The sequence below is a fragment of the Spermophilus citellus genome (genome assembly GCF_964194105.1).
Source record: "Spermophilus citellus genome assembly, chromosome: 1".
NCBI classification, from domain to species: Eukaryota; Metazoa; Chordata; class Mammalia; order Rodentia; family Sciuridae; genus Spermophilus; species Spermophilus citellus.
This window is the reverse complement of record NC_138182.1, coordinates 3,952,342-3,969,494: the sequence shown is the minus strand read 5'-3', so window position 1 is coordinate 3,969,494 and position 17,153 is coordinate 3,952,342. Positions and strand designations below refer to the sequence as shown.

General features: G+C 44.7%; 1 protein-coding gene across 1 annotated transcript in view; it reads left to right on the top strand.

The window, feature by feature from the left end:
• Positions 1-17,153, top strand: part of MYO16 (myosin XVI) — a 539,332-nt gene that overhangs the window by 364,323 nt on the left and 157,856 nt on the right. The window contains exon 21 of the mRNA XM_081300676.1: positions 16,887-16,959. Coding sequence (XP_081156802.1) covers positions 16,887-16,959 — 73 coding nt within the window. The remainder of the gene's footprint in view (positions 1-16,886; positions 16,960-17,153) is intronic.

The following is a 17,153-nucleotide window of genomic DNA, read 5'->3' as shown; positions in this document are numbered from 1 at the left end:
CCACTGCAGAGTGGACCAATGTTAAAAGTCACTTGCGTATTTTACACACAGCTCCTGTTGCACTCCCAGAATCCCACAAGGGAGCCCTTGAGGCCCCTCAGATTTCCAGAATGCAGAGAGTCAGGAGACAGCCCACAAAGTGGACCAGGGGATTGAAAAGCAGAGGAAGAAGGAAATGTCCCAAATGCATGGGTTTTGACTGCTATTTTGATAACAAAATTGAAGGTTGATTTGCCCAAGAAAACACCTGACCATATGATATTTAGCAGCATTTGAGAATCCTAAATGAAATAGCTCCCCACACCCGCTCTCCCGCTCGTTTGGTCTGATTTTTAGAAGTTCAGGAAAGGACAGGACCTAGCGTCTACCCTCATTTTACAGACACAAAGTGAAACTGCCAAGGTCAGCTGTGTACAAAGGCATCTGGTTAAAACCCATGTTTTAATTTACATACCAGCGTCAATTTCCTCCCATACAGCACTTTATTGAAATGATTACAAAGATTTCAACTTTCTGGTGGGAATTATAAATCAAAGAGATGTCTGCAGGAAAGATAAGAATCCAGAATTCAGCTCATAAGTAATTAAGTGTTGGTTAAAAAAAAAGACAATTTGATTATTGCCTTGTTAATTATAATGAAAGTACTTAACTCTTAATAAAGGGGTTTATATTATTAATTTTCAAATATCTCATAAAAATAGTAAAACACCTGCTGTGCATTTGTGAGGAAATGAAAACAGGCTTACCCAGTTTTCCCATTTAATGCGTAATATCTTTTTTATATGTCAGATTTTCTTCTTTTTGAAAAAGTTTTAGTAATCAAGGAGAGTACAGAGTGATATAGGAGGAACCCATCTACCTACCACCTAGAATTAACACCATTAATACGTCATAACTTTGGCTTTGGATTTTTATTCAGCTGAAAGAAGCAGGGAATTGGAACTAAAATTGGAGATCCTTGGTCTTCCTGTGTAGACCCTTTCCCGGCCTCCCCTCCCCAGAGACAACAATATAATCCATTTTGTAAATCTCCCAGAGTTTGATTTTTTAAATTCCTCTAGCTATTGGTTTTCCATAACAAATATAACGCACTGTGAGAATCTACGACTAAAATAATATGTGTATTTAAAATAAGTATGGAAATGCTAGCCTACAATATGTCGTCTGTGCTAAGAGGTTCAACCCCACCCGGTTTTTGAGGTTTAACTTTATCATTACATCCAGAGTTAGATCCTCCTTTTTCCTTGCTGCGTGACTTCCCGGGGACAGGAAGCCAGGGTCTTGTCCCTTTCACTTGTCTCCTGGGTCACCAGTGTCCTCTTCCTGAACAGGTCTTCAGAAGTGCACGCTGAGGACTTTGCCCAGGACACAGGGTTAGTAGCAGTTCCTGCAGGGAGAGCATCAGTCTGCATTCTCTCATCAGGAGGAAAGTCGCATGCATTCAGGAGAGGCAGCTGCACCTGCGCCATGGTGACGTGGGCACAGTGGACACGTTTTCTAGTCTCCCCGGTGGTCTGACCGTAGGGCCTTATCGTGGACATTCTTTCCTAGGGTCATCTTACATTCCCCCAAAGCCTTTAGACTTTCACACTTGAGGAACATAATGGCACAAGTGAGGAATTCCTTTGATCCTGTGTTTTTAGTCAGATATTCAATGATCCCTCTCCTATGATTAGCAATGTTTGTTCTTGCCCATCCTGATTTTTAATCTAAAACTGTATCAATGATGTATTGTTTTAATGACTTAGTTCTTTTAATAAGTTGTTATTTTCCTTATCTGTTTTGGTTGTCCCTGGGTTTTTATTTTTATATTTGAATTTTATAATCACTTTGTCTACTTACGAGAAATTCTTTTGGGTTATTGACTAGAAACACATTTGTTTATTAATATGGGGAAACTGTCCCTTTTAGGCTGCTGATTCCTTTCTTCCACAAATATGACCTGTATTTCCCTTGTTCATGTTGCTTATTCTTTTAATAATGTTCATAAATATTTTTTGTCAGTTTATTGCCCATCTTTATTTGAGTTTTTTTTTCTAGGTACTTTTTACTATGTATTGCTACAATGAATGCCATTTTTCTATTACATTTTAATTTGTTTATTGGAATAATGAATCTTGAGTTTCCTTTGTTGATCTTGTATCTAGAAATCCTGCCGACTTTTCTTATTAGTTCTAATAATTTTGCTGTGGTGTGTCTTACTAAATTGTACTGTATGTGTCCACAGATATCTTTATTCACTGTTTTCTTGTGTATCTTGTTTCTTCTTATTTTATTGCTTTGGCTAGCACCACCAGTTCATTGTGGAAAATTTGGGATGGCAACAGATCTTCTGGTCCTTTTTTTTAATTTTTAATTTTTGATTTGTTTTAATTAGTTATACAACAGTAGAATGCATTTACACACTTTGATATACATAGATCTTCTAGTCTTGTTCCCAAATGAATGACAATACTTCTAAAGATTTGTCATTAACAATGTACCTTCTTAGAGTTCCAAAGGTATTTTGTGACTGAGACCAAACCTGCTTTTTAAATAATTCTCCTTCTGCTCCCTCCCTTGCCAAAACTCTCTTTTAAATGGATGCTAAGTTTTATCTATTGTTTTTCTGTACCTGTTAAAATGATCACAGCAATTCTCTCCTTTTCTTTGCTTGTAGGCGAATTACATTGATGTATGTTGTGATGTGACATCATTCTTCATCCATGGTGAAGACCCCATCTGGTCATGATACACTAGGTTCTAGTTTGCATTTATTTTCATTAGTGAGATGAGAGTCTATTTTTTTTCTTCTTATATGATCCCTTGTTTTCAAATTTATATTAAAGAGGAAATGGGATAACGTTCTCTATTGTTCTTCCTCTAAAATAATTTGTACTAAATGAATATAATATATTTTTTTAATGTCTGGTGAACATTCTAGGAGTTGAAAAGGGGATTGACTCTAATCAGACTGTATTCTTTCTTTCTTGAGACACAGAGATTTTAAACTTATTGATCGTCTTGATCATAGCTTTGTTTTATGTTGTTTCAGTTGATATTATAATTGTAGTTTGACAACTTCTGCTTTCTTGATATCATTTAAACGTTTTGCCTAATATTGTGAAGTCTAACACAAAACTTACCTACAAAAATTATTTCAAAAGTCAACTTTTTTTGTTTTATTGTCATTTCTCATGTTTATGTTATTTTGTTTTTCTCATTTATACAGCTTGATTATGTCCCTTCTGTTTTTTGTCAATTTTGCTCTTCGGTCTTCTGAATTCCAGAGTTGAGTCTCCAGTTGAGATTTCCAACGGTTTTCTCCACCCTGAGCCGCAAAGGGCCCCTAAGTGCCTCTTGGATCATTCTAGAACTTCCATTGTAGTGTTTCCTTTCTGTTTAGTTCTAAATATGTTGTCTTAAGTTGCTTCAAAAATAAAACAACAAGCAGTTTGTCAGAAAAGTGCATCTGACACTCCATGTTTCCCCTCCTTCATCCAAACTCAGGGATTTTTACCATTAAATAATGAGACTTTTTGATTCTTATGAATACAGGATGAGTGACTTCTATTTCTGTGTGGACTTACTTAAACTGTGCTGCTCATTGCCATGACAACTAAAACCTCGCAATTTAGCAAATATCTGAGACAAAACCTGCTTTCTAAATAATTCTCCTTCTGCTCCATTTCCTTACCAAAACACTCATATGTGTAACAATTTCCTGAAGAGCTAAAAACCTTTTCTCTGCAACTGTGCATTTGTTTTTCATTATTTTATGAGACCATTTTTATTTTCAAATAGAAGAATCCAAAGAAGTAGAAAAGACTGTGGTTTTACCAAAGCATCTTGCACATTATAATACTTAAAAATTTAAATAACTACACAAAAATGCAAAATACCAGTGAAAAAATGTGCTACTCTTATTATAAAATCACCATGCATATGGACAAAGCAGTGGTTAAATTTGAAAATCAATCATAATATTTGTGAAAAAATTGCTTTAAGAATTATGTAGTTTATTGAACCAAGAAAAAGCCGTGTATTCTCACCTTTAGTACATGTTCTCGAGAGAGAGAAAATAGGCTTATCAGATCTATGAGAATATGACATTTTTGCTATCAAACAGGTTTTTTTCTTTTTGAGAGTGACTGTTATGTCCTTTACAAACATTATTTGGGAGTCAAAGAGTTTCAATGCAATATCTAAGAAATTCAGTGACTTAGAAGGCTAATAAACCCCTTTAGCTTTCTCTTTCTCTAGCTCTTTCTTGGGCCAGGATCCCACACAGAGGCTGAAGCCTTTGTGTCTTACACAAAGGCTGGAATTCAGGGTGATGCCGCGGGCCTGCTCTGCCCCATTCCATGCATTTGGCCTTTCAAGCCGGGATAGCCTGTCTGCCTCCCAGGGCTACCCCAGTCTCTTGATGACGCCACAGTGCCTGTCACTTGGGCCCAGTGGCAGTTCTGCAGGAATAAGTAAAGCTGCGGAGCCATTCGGGGGGAGCAGAAGGTCCTGTTCTGCCTGTGATGCCTGCCCCTGGGAAAGCCCGCCCCAGAAGAGCTGCCTGCGCACTGCGTGAGCACCCTTCCATTTAGCTTTCTCACAGAGGTGGACGTGCCTTGCAGCTGAAGAAGGTCCAGCTGTCTGCCTGCCTCCGGCTGGCCCTCGCCTCTCTTCACAGTGTCCCGTCAGGAGCAAGTCCTCCTCGCCCAGCTCTCCACAGGTACCCGAGTGACAAGGCAAAGGAACAGATTGTGGCTCTCAATTGTCGATTGTTCCCATAAGTAATCAGGCCTGAGTGAGGTGGCTGCATTGCATTGGCCCTGAGGTTGGTGTTATTCTCTCCCTTGTCCACGTAAAGAACCTCAGAGAGGTTAAGTCAATGGTCCCGGTTTCATAGTGAGCTCGTGATGGCTTAGGGTGTGAACCTGATGTACCCGACTTCAAATACCTGAGCTTTTCCTTCAGGAAAGTGAGAAAAGGCACTTGTTTTAAAGCTAAAAAGGTTTTGAATCAACCCTTTGAAACTTGGTAATTTTCTTCCTTCCAATGAAAATTTTATTGGGGCATGACAATTATGAATGATCGTGGGATTCATTATGCCCTATCCGACACCATGCCATATTCTGCACCATGCCATATCCAGCATCACGAGGTATCCCTGCATTATGCTGTATCCTACATTGTGCCATATTCCTAGGGCACATAACACATTTTGATCACTGTCCTTTCCCATACCCTCCCTTCCCTCTCCTCTCATCTGCTGCATGTTCTACTCCACTGATCTCCCTTCTATTATTAATTAGTATGTTGTAATCATATATCACACACACATGATTCACTCTAGTATATCATACGTGGACAAAGTATATTGTGATAGGTTTGGTTCTCCAGTACTGTCCATGTCTTCCCCTCCTTCCCCCTCTAGGTGGTCTTCCTCTTCTCTATTGATTTGTCTTCTATTTTTGTGAGGTTCCTTTTTTATTTCTTTGGGTTTTTTTTTCCTCTCTAGCTTGCACATATGAGAGAAAACATTCAATTCCTGACTTTCTGTGTCTGGCTTACTTTCCTTAGCATCATGTTCTCTAGTTATTTTCATTTACCAGTAAATGCATAATCTCGGCCTTCTCTGTGGTGAGTGAAACTCCGTTCTATCTGAGAACCACATTTTCTTTATCCATTCATCTGTTGACGGGCACCCAGGCTGGTGCCATAGCGTGGTGACTGTGAATTGTGCTGCTATTAACCTTGGTATGCATGTATCAGTGTAGTAAGAGGACTTTAATTCTTTCAAGTAAATAACAAGGAGTGGGATAGCTGGTCATATGAGGGTACCACTACTAGTTTCTTGAGGATCTTCATACTGTTTTCCAAAGCTGCTGGACTAATTTGCAGTCCCACCCATCCTGCATGAGCACACTTCCTGGCCCCCCATCCTCGCCAGCCTTTGTTATTTGCATTCTTGATGACTGCCCTTCTGACTGGGCTGAGATGAAATCTCAGTGTGGCTTTGATTTGCATTTCCCTGATTGCTAAGGATGTTGACCACCTTTTCATATATCTTTTGCTCATTTTTACTGCTTGTTTTGAGAAACGTCTTAGATCATTTGCCCATTATCATTAAAGTTAAATGTCTGTGGATTTGACAGCCCTGAGTGCAGGGCTCTTCTGTGTTCCTTTGTGTCTTGGTCCTGGCATCCAGCACAGGGCTTTGCAAAACTAGGTGCTCAATCCAAGTTTACTGGAAATGACTGAAGTAAGACCTCGCTTAAAAGCTGCTCCAGGAGAAGAGTCCTGTGATAGGTTGGAATGAACTGTCACAGTTCTGAACTATCCTCTGCATCGTGCCCTCTGCATGTGCTGTGATACTTCCTTCCGGCAGGGGTTCAGATTGTCACCTCTCCCTTTGAATCAGAGCGGGCCCACTGATGTGCCCAGACAATACAGCAGAAATGCTGGTGTCCGTTCCACCGCCTCAGGGTGGGTCTTTGTCAGGTCTCAGCTGGCCTGTTGGAGGACGAGAGACGCACACCTGAGCTGCTCCAGCCAGGAGCCAGCCAGCTGTGAGGCTGTGGGCCACGTCCTCCTAGACTTGCCCTGGCCTGTTGGGCTGCCCCAATGACACAAGAACAAATGTTCATGTCACTGGTTTAGGTCTCGGAGTCTTAGGGTGCTTGGTCGTCCAAACACAGCCACTTTGCTAGGTCACTCTCTAATTCAGAGCTCTTTGTGGCTGCCCTGTGGAACCTCCAAGTTCCAGCCACTGCATCTATATCTGACTGTGGAAAAGACAGTTCTGCATCCCACAAGTGGTGGGAGGAGTTCTGAGGTGACCCCCCTTCTAGGGTCTTTGGTCCGTCCCCCTCTGGGCCATTAACATCTCACCCTTTGGATAATGAAAGCTGCTGTTTTTAAGTGTTTCTATTAAATTGCAAAGATCCACAGAAGTGCTTGACCATGTGCAGCCGCCAGAATCTCACCTCATGGGGGCAGGAAGTGGGGAGCTGCTGCTCAGAGCTACACAGCAGCTCAGGCAGGATTTGCTGGCAGAAAGACTAACGCACAGGCGATGGCCACAGTGGACAGGGTGCTGTGTCAGGGTGTTTTCCCAACTGAGTGGACTAGAGCTGTGCTGGCCACAGGGACTGGGCATGCATGTGAGAAGATGGACGTGTTCATTTGTTACACATGTAAAGTCAGATCGTTTACCTTAAATACATGCAACACGAGTGTGTCTGGTCACAGGGTCAGCAGCTCCTGGTGTAGTTGTCTCACCTCTTCGCTGGGTTTTAATGTTTTTAATGGATAACAGCAAGCAAAAGATCTGGATTCCTATTCTGAGCCTACCACTTAACATGAATGAGATCTTTAGTAAAACAAGTATGTCTTGAGAATCTTAATTCTCTGGGTCCCTGAAACGGTGCTTGTCGCACCCCATCTGCCTGCATGGGGCTTAGCCTGCTTGTCTCTGGCTTCATTTTGATTTCAAGACCTGTGAGTTTATAACTCCCAGTCAGGGTGAGTTTGAAAATGTCAGTCACGTCCAACTAGCTGATGCTTTAGAAATATATTTTGGATCAATCAGACCAAGTCAGTACCTTACGACACCCCGACTCAGACCATTTTCTGATTGGAGTAGCTGGAGTTGAAATGATGGTGTGCCACTTTTTTTTTCCAAATTTTTTTAAATCCACATTTTCCAATGATATTCTCCTCCAAACTTACAGTAATTTGGGATTTTTTTTTGTTGTTAAAAATATGTGTTAGCTCCAGACTGAAGACTATTCAGAATAATCAAGGTGAGTCATAAGTATGGCTTTGAAATGTGGCCTACATATCGTTTTTCTAGAAACAAATTCCAACTATCTCATGATTAGGTCTCCTGTTCTCTCCTTCTTCTCCCTCAGGGCCACCTCATCTTCTCCCTCCTCCTCCCCCTTCTCCCCCTCTCCCTCCCCCTTCTCCTCCCCCTCTCCCTCCCCTTCTCCTCCTCCTCTCCCTCCCCCTTCCCCTTCTCCTCCTCTGCTCTCTCCCCCTTCTCCTCCTCCTCTCCCTCCCCCTTCCCCTCCTCCTCTGCTCTCTCCTCCTGCTCCTCCTCCTCTCCCTCCCCCTTCCCCTCCTCCTCTGCTCTCTCCTCCTGCTCCTCCTCCTCTCCCTCCCCCTCCCCCCCTCACCAGTGCTTCTCCATCTTCCTATCAGAACCACAGAAGAAAGGGAAAGTTGCTCTCAGGACCGTGTTGCCCCCGGAGAGTGATCTGGGACATACTGATCTGTCATATTTGTAAACAAATCTAGCAATTCAGGAGGGGGCTTTCTGTCATCATGAGAGAGTTGTGCTTTCTCCTGGGGCAGCTCCACACCCAGGGCCCTGAGCAGCTTTGCTCTCAAGATACAGCACAGGCAGATGGAGTTGGCCAGCTATCTGGGCACACTTGAGAAACGACAGTGTCCCATTTTAAAAGACACAGACAGATGCTGAGGCCCAAGCACCTGTGCCCTGCCAGACTGGAAACTTCTTCCCGTGGATGTGCAGGCAACTGGAGATCCTGACGCCGAGGTGACCTCTCAGCTCACTGCTGCCCACGTTGTCTGAAGGGAGCTGAGACAGGTTCGTGCCCACGCTCCAGCGTGAGCAGTGACGGGCGTGCTGAGGCGTCACAGTGCTTTCTAATCGACGCGTCCAAACAGTGAAGAACCATTCAGTCTTCTCTTTCAATTGCAAAGCCGTCATTTTAAGCTCTTGGTCCTCTCCCACTGACAAAAGTTGACACAACTAGCTATAGAGGTCTCACTGCACTGAGAATTCTCCTAAAGGACCCTGAATGCAGCCACCCATCCTTCCCACTCTACCAGCTGTTCTCTCTTCATGATGCTGTACCCCAAACCTGCTCTCTGCAAATACAACCTCACTATTCTCTGCTACATGGGTGACTCTGAACTGCCTCCTCCAACTCTGGCTATGCAGGAATTCCACAGGTCCTTGAGTCTTAGCAGAAGAGCAAGCACTGAAGCAGTTGAGACCTCCAAAGGAGTCCGCCTCCTGCCCACGTCACAGTCTCTGTCCACACTTGCCACGGCTGGCTGTCCTTCATGGAATAGCACGCACGTGCCGTACCATCCACCCACTCACCCAGGGAGTCCACACTCAGGAATTCCTCGTCCCACGACGAGCACTCTCACCTCCTCTTCAAGGGTCGAGGTGCCTCTCCCACTCCACCCTGAACCCACGTGCCACTGCTGGGATCCACCCTGCACTCTGTCTCCTGGAGTCACTGGCCACCAAACCAGACCCAGTCCTCTGAGTGTCCCTCTGTTTGGTCCTGAGCTTTTTCTTAGGGTCCTGGACCATCGTCTGTGACTCGCCATCTTCTCTGTGCATCTCAGGTTGAGGAAAGCTGAGACTGACCACGTGGGCACTTGGGAGTTTGCTCCGCTCTCAGCCCTGTCCCCTTTTGTGATGTGCATGAATCCCCTGCACAGATCTCCTAGACATCACAGGGGACCTGACTGCAGACCCCGAATCTCACTGATGAGCACTACCCAGTTGGCTCCAAGCTGACCCATCAGGAAAGGGAAGGCGGCTCCTAGGTTATGACTGAAATTGGTGTTTCTCTGAACAGTAAGCCCGAATTCCTGCATCACCACATAGGCTCTGTGTGTGTGTGTGTGTGTGTGTGTGTGTGTGTGTGTGTGTGTGAGAGAGAGAGAGAGAGAGAGAGAGAGAGAAATTTGTCATTTTACAAAAAATAGTGCAATCCCGTGACGCAGGATCCTGGTTAGAGGGGTAAGGTGTACCCTGCCTGCTGCACAGCACACTAACGGGGTGTAGAGACTCACGGGGTCAGCACTGCCTGGCAGCAAGAGCCAAGCACAGCCAGAGCCTTTAGACTCCATTGTCGCTGCAAGTTTTATTCCCAAAGGTTTTGCACTGTGTGCTTCCTGGGCTGCTGTGCACTGTTATGACAAGAGACATCTGTCACAAGGAGCTGCCCTGCAGTCTCTGGCTCCGACCCTGTCATCCAGGTGCCTGGAGGAACACGGGAGACTGTTTTCTTTCCCTCTATGGAGGAGTCGTCCTTGGTCTGGAGGAAAGCCCAAGAAACCAAGAGCAGTGGGTAGTTGCCAAAGGTGTCTGGAGACACGGGGGATAGCAGATCTAGACCTTCATCACCAATGCAGACAGCGAGGGGCTAAATGCTGCTGTGATTGTGACCAGCATCTCGAGGACATGCTTCCTTTCTCCTATAAGCTGGGGCCACTCCACCATCTTGTTTGCAGTGCCCTTACCTGCTGAGAGGTTTCTGTTCATGAATGGTGCTTGAGCTCTTGCTGGAGCCAGGGTCTATTGTCATACAGTTTCCCATCCCAACATCAGGTTTGACTCTGCAGAGCCAAAATAAACACACATCCAAGTGCCTCTTGCTTGACAAATATTTGAGTAGTAATCTTTGTCCTCTGCATAGCTGTGGTTCAAGTGAGCAGACAGCTCTTTGCCATTTTATTCAAATGTAGCCTGGCTCAAGCACGCAGGTTACATAGATGGCTCAGTGACTTCTACACCTCTCACATGACCCTGTCACCTCCAGCTTTGAGCTGAAGTTTCCAGTGTACCCGCACTCAGAGGCTCCTTCATGCTTTGGTTGAATGGGTGGCTTTGGCTCAATGTTATATGTGAAATGCATACAGAATGTTGAATCCAGCAGGAATTCATTCTTCTTCTATTCCTTTTCTTTGCAAAAATATGAAGGAACATTCCATTACATACTGGTATCTAGTTATTTAATCTACTCTTGATGGGCACTTGGATCTTATCTAGTTTTTATTGTGAATACAGCATCTCTGCATATTCTTGGGCATATCTTTTTTTGGACATAGTACTTATTCTCTTGGATATGTGCCCAGAGAGGAATTTCTGGGTCATTCAGTAGATGAAGCCAAACCATGTTCCAAATTTCAAATTTAAGCTACCGACAGCCATGGAGGAGGGGTCTAGATGTTCCATATCCATACATTCAGTCTGTTTCTGGCAATTTCTTTTATGATAACTATTTATCCCTGTTTCTATTTTTTATTACAATCCTTTTTTAATAGTTAACTGTACAACAATTGGTAGAGTAATAATGTTATGTTTATTTAAATAGTCTACTATTATACTAGAATGAAAGTTGATTAAGACTAGGAATGAAAGCATTAACATAAATTACATGTTATTTATGGTTTTTAAAAGTAATTAAATTATGTGGTAGGTTGACATGATTCTTGTTTCTAAAGATACTTTTGGTAACATACATATACATCACTGTTATAAACACAGCTTCTAATGAATAATGACATATGTTCATTAAAAGTATTAAATATTTATGCTTCTAAGCTGTGAGTTGTAAATTCTGTGGATAGGAAGAGTGTAAGTGATGTTTTATTGTGTGTACTCTTTTTATTAGCAGTTTTTGATTAAGTGACCATTTTTAAATCCACGTGGGAACTGGTCCCTCCCCATTCTGCCCGGGGTAGAGTCAGACCCATGTGTGACCAGCCGTTGGGAGCTGCCCACGCTGCCCTCAGGGATCTCCAGGACTAGCGTTTGGTTTGGCTCTGGACCCTCGAGCGCCGATGCCTGTGCTTGGGCACTGGCTCCGCGTTCCCTCTCGGTGTCCATCTCTGCAGAACAGAGGTGATTCTGGCATTCGCCTCATGGCGGAATCAGGGAGTTGCTTGGGTGAAGTTGGGTCAGTGTCTCAGAACACAGGTCGCCGAGCTGGTGCACAGTGATCAATGAGACATGAGCTCCAGCTTCCCCGTCCAGGACCCTCTCCACGCCCGGGACCCTCAGCTGTGCACTTCAAAACTTCCACATCCAGTGTGGGAAGCCGGAGGAAGAACTGACCTAAGAAAGAGTCGGTTTGCACAGAGCCTCTGAGCAGAGATGGGGCTGGCGCCCGGGGCCTCAGGGGTCTCCCAGCGCCCTGCTGCAGTGTCGGCAGCTGAGAGCTGCTTCCACACTCCCTGACTTGGTCTCTAAGAGAGTTGGGCCTCATCCTTTCTTCAGTCAAAGAATAAAAGGGGCTGGGCATAGTGGCGCATGCCTGTCATCCCAGTGGCTTAGGGAGGCTGAGGCAGGAGGATCACGAGTTCAAAGCCAGCCTCAGCAATGGTGAGGCACTAAGCAACTCAGTGAGACCCTGTCTCTAAACAAAATATAAAATAGGGCTGGGGATGTGGCTTAGTGATTGCGTGCCCCTGAGTTCAATCCCCAGTACCCCCACCCTCAAGAAAAGAATAAAAGGGAGGCATCCCCCCAAGTAAACAATGCGGGGTCCTGCTCCTCCCTCCCAGGTTCCTCAGGTAGCCAGGGAAACCTTGCCGCTTAGTGAAGCTGAGCACCTAGACCAGTGGCCTCTACACTGAATGCACCTGGTCAGTTAAGAAAACCAGCAAACTACAACCTGCTTTCAGTGAATATGAGAGCACGTGGACAGTACTGCCCACCTGCACCAGGCCTCCACACTGGCCCATCCCTAGGGACATTCCACGCTGGCCTCCACATGAGCCCTGCTGCCCCCCAAGGCCGGTAAGCTGGGCAGTGAGGTTGCTCAAGTCATTTTGTTTGGTTCCCACCCTGTTCCATGGGGCACCGCGGATCGTGATCAGCCTCGGTGGCTGCTACGCCTCTGGCTTCTCTAAGGGTTTGCACCAAGCAGGGTCAAGCTCTGAGAGAGTGGACCAGGTGCTCAGGCAACTCTAGGGAACCTCATCACTGGGGATGCTGAGGACAAACCTAGGATTTCTCAGCTCAAATGGGGGGTTAGCCCAAGACCTAATGTAGGCCTTCTATTCGATTCAGAATGTTCTCTCTCCTCAGTACCTACACACAGGAAGGTCAAATAAAACCCAGGCCAGCCTGATGAGGTGGCTCTGAGTACTCTGTCTATGGAAGAGGCACGGTGTCTTAATAATAAGCTCACTCCTGCCAGACAGCCTGTTGGCCACTGGGAAGCTGTGGGGACAGTCACAGCAGATGGTGAGCTAAAGCAGCCCACCTGTGGGTCCTTAATATTGCCTGAAGGGCCGAGTCCTGACTGGCCAGAGAGCCTCTTTGTTCCTCCCTGCCAGAAACTGGTGGTGAGTTCAACTCCTGTGTTAGGAGTGAGAAGCCACCAAGGGGACACCAGTGCTGGCTGCTGCCCGGCACAGGCATGCTATTGTCTCCTTCCGGCCAAGGGTGCTCCTGGGACCACAGGCACATATTTCCTTCACTTATAAGAGACACAACAGACTTTAGAAATGAACATGTTCTGTCTGGAGTAACTGCTAAAATCATCCTAAAATGCTTTAACTTGCTCTTTTTTCAGTGACAATAGATTTTCCTTTCTTATCGTCTTTTCAAAAATATCTTTATTTTGTAACCAAATATATTTGGAACCCAAAAAACTGGAAAAAAATCATTTAAGAGAGTTCCCCTTTCAATCAAATGTGCACTGACGCCATTGCTGTTGATCTGGGTCAAAAGCCTTTACACACCTGGGCCACCCAGGCCTGGGGCAGTGCGTCTTACCCTGTACCATGGCACCACCCTGGCATCCTGCCACAATGGGCCATGTGGAGGAAGTGGCCTGGTGTCCTGGGGTCTGCCTTTTCCTTAAGTTCTACCAGAACTGTGTGCCAAAATTACAAGGCCCCCATTGGCCAGGTCAGCTGGGAGCCCCTTAGAGGGTGGAGTTGACAGCCGGAGACATGCCCTGACACAAGAGGACAGAGGAGGCCTCCGCTCTTGAGATGGGCATGTGGCTTCAGCAGAGTGACCTCCATTCTCTCCTGATTTCTGGGATTTCTGCTGCGAACCCTGACGTTGCAAACGCAGCTTCTCTCCCTGCCACTGAGGACTCTGCCTCCCTCTCTGCCTGCAGGTGACTGAAGTCCATCTCCTCCACAAGAGGAGAGTGCCCCAGCAGGTGTTCCATCACCTAGACTTTTAAATAAAGTTAAGGGTAGTTTATTGTGGTGCTCAGTGTAGAACACTTGGAAAGCTAAGAAGCCCCTCCTACTTGCCGTCATCTGACATCTTTAGTCGTCTACTCCTGGGTTCATCTAATCAGGGTTGGATCGTGCCTATTATTGCTGTGGGGTATGCATTTGTTTCCAGATTTTATTTAGCTTAATGTCGTCCATGAACGTTTTCTGTGTTTTCATAATACCTTTGTAGAGATCACTTGAGTATCTGCTGCATATCAAATAAATGTGTTCCAATGTAGAAAGAGTGGGATAGCAGGAGGAAGTGACCCAAACCCACCCACCGTCTTCTCCGCTGGCACCAGCTCTTTCTGGTCTTCTGGGTGTGCAGTTGGGCTTAGTCCTGGCACAGAAGTTATCTGTTGCTTTCTGTTCACTTGGCAGTTTCATTAAATTAATCTATCACATGACGCCTGCTATTTAATTAATTGTCTTTAGTGTGGGCTATTTGTTATCCCTTTGTGTGGCTGTTGCTGTAATTAAGATAACAATGAACATCCTTGTTCACAAGTCTTCACTGCATTTCTTATCATTTTCTTAGCATATGCTCCTATATGTAGAAATATTGTTTCAAATGATGTCGATATTACAAAACTGTATACTAATAACCAAATTGATTCCGAGGAAGCCTTTATCAATGTAAACTCCAAAAATGTGTAGGGGGGAATCTTTTTCACCCTAATTTAAAAAATTTTATTTTCTTGCAATTTTGAAGAGATGAACATTTTCACCTGTCTGCTAGACATTGATGTGTGTTCCACTTGACCGTTCTCATCCACTCCAGAAGTTTATGCAATAACTTTCTCTTTAAGGTGACTTCCATTTTCTAGAGACACATACACCAGCTATTATCCTGGAATATCATTTATATCACTTCTAATTGTCGCCACCATCTAGGTAGATGCATTTTACTAATCTTATTTTTACACATGAGAAACTGCAGCTCAGAGAATTTAATTAACTTATCCAAAAAGCATTTGAACCAAGATTTCTATCCAAGGCTGAATAACTCTTAAGGCCCAAGAAACTTCATAGCCAAGTCTCAGTAGGAGAAACAATGGGGCTCATTAGGGAACATGAAAGTACGCATGTGCATACAGACACACAAACACCCATGTCACACACACACACACACACACACACACACACAGTGAGCACACACAACCAAAGCAAAAGCACCACCCTGACTCTTGGCACCACAGTTGATGTGAAGTGAGCTTCATTCCAGACATCTCCCTGTACTCATTAAGAGGATGGCAATGGAGAGGTGGAGGTGGAGGTGGATTCACAAGTCTAACAATGAATGACACACCTTTTAAATAATGCCTGCCTTCAACAGAAACTAATTTGCACAATTTATCTTGCAAAAGACTTTCATAGATGCTAAGGTGTTTGAAAGATCCCATTTGTAGCTTCTTGTGTTAGCATTTAACTCTCCAAGGTGCTGCAAGTCCACGGGAGCACATTCTGTGCTATCTCGTTCTTTTTCCTTTCAAATAGCAGGGTGAATCAGACATCATTACCCTGTGTGCATATATGAGTACATAGCCAGTGTGATTCTACGTCACATACAACCAGAAGAATGAGAAATCAAACTCCATTTATGTAGGATGTGTCAAAGTGCATTCTACTGTCATGTATATATAATTAATTAGAACAAATTAAAAAAAAACTTAATCAACCGGAGACATACACTGAATGGTTCCTCTGTCTTTCACTTCCTTTCCTACTTTGGCAGGGGAAGTTAGGGTAAGGGGCTTTGAAACGCTCTCCTTGCTACCTAGGAATCTCATCTTTCTACAGTCTGCAACACATAATCTGATAGAAAGTCATAGGATCATCACTCTGCATTTTTAAAGGAAGGAAAAGCTCACTTAAGTGATGTATTGCAGACTCTAAAGTATTATAGTTGTGTATGTTTGTTAAAAACAAAATACAATTGCAAAAACAGAGTTGGCTGCCAATTTGGTTCTGCAGTTGGAAAAAGCAGCTGGAGAGGAAATAAGGAAAATTGAGCCCCAGACAAACATGAGGGTGGAAACTGGGAGAGCTCTGGGGTGATGACTCAGCGCCTCCACAGCTGAAAGCCAAGACGGCAGGGGTGGCCCTGACCTTGAGGTCAATGTGGGGGACAGGTGTGGTGGCCCTCCTAGGTGGCCGGAGGTCCCCGTGGTCTGAGGCTCCCTTTGCAAGATGCCACCTCAGGCTCGTGCCCCTGTTGCAGCCCGTGTGCCCTTCCTAGGGCCACAGCGTTTGCAGCCTGTGTCACACAGGTGGTCTTCCTTCTGTACCGTGGGTGCTCACATCTAAAACAGTCATCCAGGCTGTCGCGAATTCCAGGAGTAACAGCTTACACTGAACAACAAGACTGTTTTTTTTTTTTTTAAATTGCCCTTCAAAATTTCCCTTTCTTCACTCTTGTACGACTTCCTGTTTGAAGATCACGTTCGTTTTCAGGTGGCTGAGTTTGATCTATCCCAGGGCCTGATGTTATGTGCCTTCCTGTAGTCGGGCTGCGGAGGCTGGACAGACCCAGGAAATCAAGTGAGAGCCTCTAGACCAAGGATCGTGCTCCCCAGGGAAAGCAAGTCAGGTCTCCAGAGATGGACACAGGATGGTTCAGAGAAGCAGAGACTCACCCACCCAGGAACCGTTACTTGTAAAATTAGGAAGAGAGTGTTTCCATGAGGGCATCTGTTGGCATCAGAGCCTTAGCGGGACACTTTCCTTTGGTAACCTCAGACTCCCCAGACTCTAAGGTCCCTATTTGCATGTTTTTGTCCCGCATCAGCCTTCCATGCTGTGTCGGGGCTCTGCTGCCCTGAAGGAGCAGGGAGCCGAGGGGCGTGGAGGAGTGCTGAGGGTGCTGGCTACTCTGGTGTCTCCTTTTCTTCCAGCTTGCAGACCCTGGATATTGGAATCCTGGACATCTTTGGTTTTGAAGAATTTCAGAAGAATGAATTCGAACAAGTAAGTAGGCTTTCTTTTGAACTCTTTTCTTTTGAACTTTAATTGCTTTTTCAGGTATTTATTTATCAATTTCATTTTATGTGGTCTAGTAAACAACTGGCATACTCCAACACCGAAAAGAGTCACTTGTTTTCAAAGGCAGTGTGAGACGAAGATCTGAGCTCTGCTTATTGAAATGCAGTTTCAACCAGGTC